Source organism: Arachis ipaensis, chromosome B04 (assembly GCF_000816755.2).
Source record: "Arachis ipaensis cultivar K30076 chromosome B04, Araip1.1, whole genome shotgun sequence".
NCBI classification, from domain to species: domain Eukaryota; kingdom Viridiplantae; phylum Streptophyta; class Magnoliopsida; order Fabales; family Fabaceae; genus Arachis; species Arachis ipaensis.
In genome coordinates, this window is record NC_029788.2 from 33,731,303 (window position 1) to 33,739,812 (window position 8,510).

The 8,510-nt window shown below is 28.2% G+C and overlaps 1 protein-coding gene across 25 annotated transcripts; it reads left to right on the plus strand.

The window, feature by feature from the left end:
- On the plus strand, positions 2,425-7,293 carry LOC107639226 (NAC domain-containing protein 92). 25 transcript variants are annotated; one of them, XR_001620020.2, is made up of 11 exons: positions 2,431-2,678; positions 3,338-3,524; positions 3,619-3,666; positions 4,080-4,455; positions 4,986-5,089; positions 5,249-5,291; positions 5,903-5,972; positions 6,136-6,209; positions 6,308-6,418; positions 6,795-6,851; positions 6,981-7,293. XR_001620020.2 is itself a non-coding variant. In XM_021121096.1 (5 exons), the coding sequence occupies exons 2-4, from the start codon at positions 3,338-3,340 to the stop codon at positions 4,184-4,186; spliced, it is 342 nt and encodes a 113-aa protein (XP_020976755.1). In that variant the 5' UTR covers positions 2,436-2,678; the 3' UTR covers positions 4,187-4,220; positions 5,249-5,416. The 25 variants fall into 25 exon arrangements, 2 of the variants coding, with proteins under 2 accessions (XP_020976755.1, XP_016198189.1); XR_002360978.1 differs by having other exon boundaries at positions 4,080-4,220; positions 4,393-4,455; positions 4,986-5,291; XR_002360987.1 differs by having other exon boundaries at positions 2,433-2,678; positions 4,080-4,220.

Sequence of the window (8,510 nt, forward strand, 5' to 3'; positions counted from 1 at the left end):
CTCTAATTCGACTACCCCAGTAACATCATAGATTGCAAGTACATCAGAATAGCCATTCATTATGATGTATAACTCACTATAGTTTGAAAGAACTATTAATTGAAGATAACATAGGAGTAGGTATTTACACTAGCTCGTCCCATGCCAAAATCATGGAATTCAATTATTTTGGAGCATATATATATATATATAAACTTTTTTTTTTGAGACACATGTTAAAAGGATATGTAATAGTGTGTATAAATATACAATTTTTTTTTTGTTCATGAAATTGACATAGAATAATTTTCAATTTGGTTGTCATTGGAAGAGTCAAGGTTATGAACAAAATAAAGGAGAAGAAGTTTTTATCCCAATTGCAGTGTCACACCTACAAGCATATATGTAAAAGATATTTATGTCTTTAATTTGGTTTTAGAAAATTATTGTATTATTTGGATGGAAAGATTTTTTTTTTGTTTATTCTTTTCTCATATTTGGATTTAATTCGTGTGAACGAAGTTTTAAATATTATTGTATGATTAATTTCGGTATATAAAAAAATTGTTGTGTCTTTTTTTAATTTGAATTCATTATGATGGTTAAAGTGAATTCAATTTTTGAATTAAATAAAAAAATTAGTTATTTTCATATGCAATTTATATGTATAACTATGAAGGTGACATAATATTATGTGATTGTTATATATTATGATTTATTATTTTATTACTTTTGTGCTATATGCGCATTTAGTCTTGTTAAATAAAAAAATCAGTAGCAATTTAGATTATTATATCCATTTATTTAAAGGTTTGGTTTTGAAATAAATTGATTGAATATTATGTTGTGAAAGTAGTCTCTTTTATAAAAATTGATTTATTTTAAAACATTAGGAATATAGTAATATATAATTTATGTGAATATTGATCATCTCAAAGGAAGATTTATATTTGGCAGAGTTATATATACATGTAAATGATATTTATATATTTGGACAAATGGTTAAGAATAAATCAATACTTATTATTTATGCGAACAATAATCGATCCAAAAAAATTATTATTTGGTTAAATAATAAACATTGAACCTTGTGTTTATTTTTTATTTAATTATGTAACCACTAATCGGCCCAAAGGATGATTGGTGTTTAGCCAATTGATAGAAAATATATGCGATAATAAATAGGTATAGTTCTCAAGTTTTCATTTGAACAATGAGTCGACCCAAAGATATGCTTATTGTTTGACAGAAATTTATTGAGAATATTTTGTAAGCCGCACTAAATAAATTTATGTATACGTAGTTTATGGGGATACGATCGGCCCAAAAGAAGTTATGTACTTGACCAAATTACATGCGCATTTGTGGTAATAAACATGTGATACTTATTTGGTTCCATGTGAATAATAAATTTGTTCAAAAATAGACTTTTTGTTTGACAAAATTTATTATCAATATTTGATTAATGGATTAAAAATACCGTTTACAAATTAATGTTGTGTTGGGTGTTTGTGATAGGCCCACTATCATATAAATTTTATTCATATAATATGTAACTTAGGTGAACATATTATTTTGTTTTAAAGTTAAGTTTGCCAATGTATATATCTAGATGTTGTATTAAAAATTGAAGAAGTCCTTCTCCATGGATAAAGTTTCAAATAGTAAAACTGAACATTAAGATGTGAGATTGTTCAAATTGCATAAATCTTGTGATCTTAAAGTATGAGATTCCAAAAGACTTATAAATACGATGCCCGAAATAAGGGTTTTTGCTTTAAAGAAATTTTCTTAAGAAATACAAAAGCACTTTGTTAAAAGTGACAAGGTTGAAATGAATATGACATTTGTCAAATTAAATTTTAACGAGGCATATATAAAAATATAAGCGAATACATCTTATAAATATCTTTTCTGATTTTGAAATTAAATGCATTAACGTTATTAGTGTCTAACGACATACTCATGCATTTAAGTTATTTCTTTAAAGCATAATTATGTTAATTTAACGTTAGTTATCAAGTTGTAATTGTCAATAGATCCTCACTATGTGCAATAAAAAAAAAGGTCAAAATAAAAAAAGTAATAAGGGTAAAAGAATTGCATATGGCATATTTTGCAAGAAATAACATAAATAAATAAAGAATTCAGTTATTTCTTTTGTAAGTACTCAAAATATTAGAAAAGAGATTATGTAAATATCACGTTTAATGTATAAAGATGAATATATCTCTAATTTATTTTGATTGAAAAATTTATTTAGTTTCAATGCTAAGACATATTTGGTGAGTAGATTTTGACTCTTCTCACTACAAGGATTTTAATATTTAGTGGAGGTTTTCTAGTGGAAATTTTTAAAACCTACACAAAATATTTCATTTGTGACAAATTATAAAACTCCCCTACATAATTATAAAAAATCCCCCCAGGCCCCACTGTTACAGATAATTAAAATTTCTAAACCCCCCTCCAAACAAACCCTAAAGCTATCACCCGTTGCTGTGTGAGAGAGAAGATCTCGTCAAATCCAAAATGATTATCAAGCTTCAACCCTAAAGCTCACAGCTATCGCCGCCTCCATCGCCACCGCTATCACCACCACTATATCCATTCGTGTCCTTGCCGCCACCGCATGCTTCGATAATCTCTTTTTGCGTTGTCTCCTCCGTCGATGCATCATCTCCTTTGGTCGCGACACGGTAACTTTTGAGATTTTCCTCTCTGTCTCTGTCTTTCTCTGTCTCTCTCTCTTTTCGTTCTTCGTGGAATCTTTCCGATTGTGGTTTGATGTATTACTTCTCTGATTTTGGATTTGGATTTTGTTACTTTTGCGATTATTCAGTGATTTTTTTTTTTTTTGTGACTGATTATTCAGTGAATTTGATGGCGACACAATTAGTCTAGATATTTTTGCTTACTGATTTTGCGAGAAAATTTTTGTTTCTATCTAACTATTCAAGGAATCAGTGATTTTCGGCAATATTTGAAGTATGATTTCTATACATATGCGTGACACTCTTTTTTTAATATGATATCCTTTATTTTATGCTAACGTATAATTTCTTGGATGTTGTCCTTGTTAACTCAGAGAAAGTGTTCGATGATATCCTCATAAAAGTTCAAGGTTCTTTTTTAGTTTTCCTTTCATTTTCTATGGATAGATTTGTTTTCTCTGATTTATGCTATTGGAGATTTATTACTCTCTCCATTTGATTTTGTAAATAACTAAATATATTTTCACCTTTGTTAATTTAATTTTGTTGATGCAATTTCATTATAGAATGATAATATAAAGCTGATTGATTGTTTCCTTTTCTGCTAAAAATCTGTTAAAAGATATTTAGTTTGATTGTGTTAGATGGAAGAGCCTGTCGTAGTTAACAAAGGCAAGGAGCCGCTGGATTTGCCACCAGGTTTCGGATTCCACCCAACAGATGAAGAAATCATCACTTATTACCTCACCGAGAAGGTCATGAACAGCAGCTTCAGTGCAACTGCCATAGGTGAAGCCGATTTGAACAAATCCGAACCCTGGGATTTACCAAGTAAGAAGTAGTAATATTATGTCCGTACATGAGCAGTTAGTTAGTTATGACTTATGAGTTATACCGATTATTTTGATTATTATTTGGTGTGCAGAGAAAGCAAAGATGGGAGAGAAGGAGTGGTACTTCTTTTGTCAGAAAGGTGACATCACAGATTGAAAAACAAGCTGTGAAGTAATGCAGAAAATTAAGAACAAAGTTGGTTACTTGTTTAGAGAAAAAAAATAAAAATGAGCTTAATGAAAACCAGTATTATTTCTTCACACTAATGACCAATACAATTGTTATATATATATACACATGATTCAGAGTCAGACTCTTCTCAAGAATAACCACAAAGAGCAAGCTTTAACTAACTAACCAAAACATAAAACTAACTAAACAAAAATCTGTTAGCTATAGAACTCTGATAACTAAACTAACTAACTTTGTACTATCTCTTAATAGAGCATACTCTGTTTCTAGGAGCCCTAATGCTATATGAAGTTATGATTATCTCTCATATTTGATAATTTACATCACTTTTCTACTTCTTTTGGATTATTTTCATTGTAGGTTGCAGAATTGTGAGAAAAAATCTGCGATATTGCTCGGGACTCGAATGGAGTAGTTCCTGCGTCAGACTTTCCTTACAGTTGTCAGAAAATCTGGGAAATGATTAAGGCAGACAAGGACCTTGATCTTCCTTCTCATAAGGTAAACCTCAGATGGTTCATTATGGTTCCTAACATATGAAAGCAGTATTGAACTATTGTTAATTCTCGTGTCTTGTCTCGTGTGCACAAAATTAATTCTTGCAAAATATATTAGCAAATTTTCTTTCAAGGACTAATCTCTGTTGAAGCTTTATCGCTTGATCAACTTGTAGATTATGCTTGCTACTGTTCGATATGAAGAAATTTTTCGGGAAAAGTATAAAGCTGCAAAGGAGGTATTAAGAGCACTTGAAAAAAAGGGGACTCTTATTTAACTGAATTAATTGATTGATTTTATTCAATCTACGAACATAAGACAAGGGGTGATTATCGAAAAATTTAGTTAATTAAAACCTCTTTTATGTAGTACAACCATATACCGTTTATATAATTCATTGAAAACTTTGTATATATTTGGATTATTTCATTTTGGTTAAGATAAGTTTACGGAGATGTTCTTATGCCTAATGTCAATTTTGAACAAAAAGGAAGAATTGAAAGAAATAAAACCATTTATAACAAAGAGGCTATAATTGTCCCATTATGTGATATTGAAATATCTATTATGTGCAATCCAAATTATAAATTAATCATTTAAACTCTACATTATTGTGCAATAAGTCTAATCTAATAGATGTACATCTATTCATTCATGTTTGATTACATTATTACATGCTAACCATATGTATGATAATTTAATTTTGTTGATGCAATTTCATTATGGAATGATAATATAAAGCTGATTGATTTCTTTCTCTTAATAAAGTGACACAGTTTTGATTGCCTACACTATTCAACTTCATTGTGAATGTCTTAGAAGGTGAATCATAATTTTCTTTAGAATGTTAGTGGAATCATAAAGCCCAGAAGGTGAATGATTATTTTATTATTATTTTCTTTTGTTCTCTTTCTATATTTTTTTATTTATTTTGTTATTGCTAAAAATACACCCACGAGAATCATATAAAACTTTATTTATTTATTTATTATTATTTTGTTGCTGGTATAATGATGAGGTTTGTTTTGTAGAATGACTCTGGATGTGTTTGGGAAACTCGTTAGAAGGGAAGAAGTACGTTTAGACTTCTTGAAAGCTTCAACTTTTGGTTTGGCAAAATTTTTTTCTATGAACGCAGAAGTGATTCTGCTGCCAAAACCAACGTTTACAAGAAGCAACTATTTTTAGCTTCTCCGTTTTCCTAACGAGCTTTTTAGTCATGATACTAACTATTTATTTATCTTTTACCAACTTTATCCTTCATGTATGTTATTATATTATTTATAAAATTCTTGTTATTCCTATTTATATGAACTCTATTTTTTTTATTATTTATCTTTTTTATTTTTTTTCAACTGTTTGTTTGATATTATACACTTTTATAATTGTGATTTTTGTGTATTATGTTTGTTATTATCTTTTTATAATATGATTTATTAATAATATAAAAAAATTATTTAAGTTGAGGTCTATTTTAGTAATTTTTTATCTAAAAGTGATTTTGAATGGTATAAGACAAACAACATTTATTTTACTATAATCAATTTTGATACAAAAATTACCAAACATAAATCACTTTAACACAAACTTACTTTTTATCAAAATCAAGTTTGCAAAATCAATTTTATACAAAATCTCGTTTACAAACTGTAATCCAAACACACACTCTGTTGTTGGGACTCCAGGCTCAGGGAAGACCACATTGCTATTAGCCTTGATTGACATTTTGTTGGAAAACTTGGCAAAGATTTAAAAGTAAGCAAATTAATCAAATTTTGCTATAATAAGTTCATACATTGTAGGCCATAGTTCCTTTTAAATTTTAGTAATTAAATTATTACACATGGATTTTCTTGTTCCTATTTGTTTAATAAAAAAAAGATAATAATTGGGTTAGTTATGATGATGAAAAAATCAGAAATCAGGGAGAGTAACATACAATGGGCATGGAGTAGAAGAGTTTGTGGCACAGAGAAGTTCAGCGTATATTGGGTAACATGATAACCACATTGGTAAAATGACTGTTAGAGAAACCACATTGGCTATTCTCTTTAATTTCTTGTAATCACTTCTTTTTATTTACTTCTCAGCTCATGGGCAAGTGATAGAGAAGAAATTAATCTCCATGGTTCGTGAAATTTAAAAGCTTTGTGCTGAGATTGCAAGTGCAGAAAAAAGGCAATGTGCACCTGCCAATCTAGGTATATGCTTAAAATGTGTCTTGTTTTCTGCTATATAACTATCTATATTAATTCATGGTTAAGATAGATATATAAAAATGATTGGTTACAAGTTACAAAATGGGAAAAAGAATTTCATAGTTTTTGACATGTCAAATTCGGGCGTGCTGATCTAGAAAAATGTGTTTTGTTAATCACATGCTTATGTTAGTTATGAGATATTTGTGTGCCATTAGTTATGCAAAGGAGATATTAAGCTTATCTTCCATGCTTTAGCACTGATAACTTTTTAGTTTTAATGCCAATAATATAAAACCTTAAGCTATGTGTTAGGCTTTTTTTTTGTGCTTATGTTATTCATATCTAATAGAATTTGTATTTGTATTAATTATTACAGGTGGTGATAATAAACGTAAAGTTCTCAACTCTTGGAATGGCACCTCATCTTGAAAAGGTATTTTGAATCTGTCATCTGAATGATTGGTTGGTTTTTCTTCTTTTTCAAATTTCAGTCCTCCTAAATTTTGGAATTTGGAATGTGAAGTAAGCCTGAAATTTGATATGATGCATTGAACATGAACAGGTATTGTTGTTTGGAGTAATGGCTATAGAGATTAAAAGAAAGGCTCCTCATTGTAACAGAAATTTCTGAATAATCTTGTTTTAGCTTTAAAAGCTACTGCCACAGCTAGTGTAAGCATTAGAACTTGTTAACTGCATTGTTAGTTTGTCATTACTTCTGGATGATAATGATATGGCTAGAAGTTAAGATCTATTTGCATTATTTGTAAATACATTTATCTAGTTATGTTTATTGTTTAGGAGTTTGGACATAAGTCTGTATTTTATCATGTTATTTTTAATATTTTGTAGTTATAATTAATGTGATTGAAAAATGATGGTAGTATACTATATTTTGTTTTAAGGTATTTCTTTTATTTTAATTTTCTTCTACATTTTTAATGTTTTGCTTAAATATTTTTTTAATAATAAATGATTAGTAGTGTAATAATAATGTAGATTAATTTTTAAAAATTAAATTGACAGGTTTGAAACCTCCACGTAATAGCTATTTTTTTTTAAATGAAAAAGTCTTTTTGTGGGGATTTTAAACCGTCACAAATATTGGTCAAAAATTGCCACAAAAGTTTAATATAAAACTCCCACTAACCACACATAAAACCCCCCACTGAATAGATTGTGGAGGTTTTTAAAAACCTCCACAAAAGACCTCGTGGCACCTCAAATTTTGGGGGTTTTAGAAATTCCCTCCCCCACAAACTATTTGGTGGGGGTTATAAACCTCCACAAATAAGAAAAAAAACTGCCACAAATAAACAAAAATCTTGTAGTGTCTATTCATATAAGTTGTCTATAAAAAATTCTATAAAATTGTATAATGTCAAATGATGTTGTATATCCTTTTGGGCAATAATAACAACTTAATGGGAATTGAGATAGTAAGTTTGTACTATCATTACATTATTGTTAAAGAGTTATGTCATTTAAATTTAGAAGAAAATATAGTATATATGTTTTTGAATAATTTGGTTCCTATTTTTATTTTAACAAATTCAATTATTCTTATTCAACTAAAAATAGGCAAATTATTTTTTATTTACAAATTCAAATATATATTTTGCTAAAATATTTTTCTCTTAAAAAAACTCTAAGTTTACTTCAATTGTTTTTTTTCAATGATATTTTAGTTTCATATCATCTAAGTAAAGTATGACTACTCATACTTTATTACTAGAATTATTCTGAAAAGGAGAATTGAAAATTGCAGTTTAGATTTTTGATAAAGTCTTAAATTTTGCATAATCTTATACCTTTTCTGGTACTTATTTTTTTTTTGTGATCCAACAATTAAAATACTTTTGGGAGAATATTGATGAGGTAATGTTATGCAGAAATTTTTTTTGTATCGCAAGATACAAATAAATATATGGACTGTAAGTTAAAGAATTCCATCTATAGACTCAAAAACTTCCCATCATTAGTTTTTCATAATTTATCAAATTATTATTGCATATGGTCTTTTGAGATAAATATAATTGATGATTATATATCAATTCAATGGGAGTATGTATATTTTTACTATTCTTATATT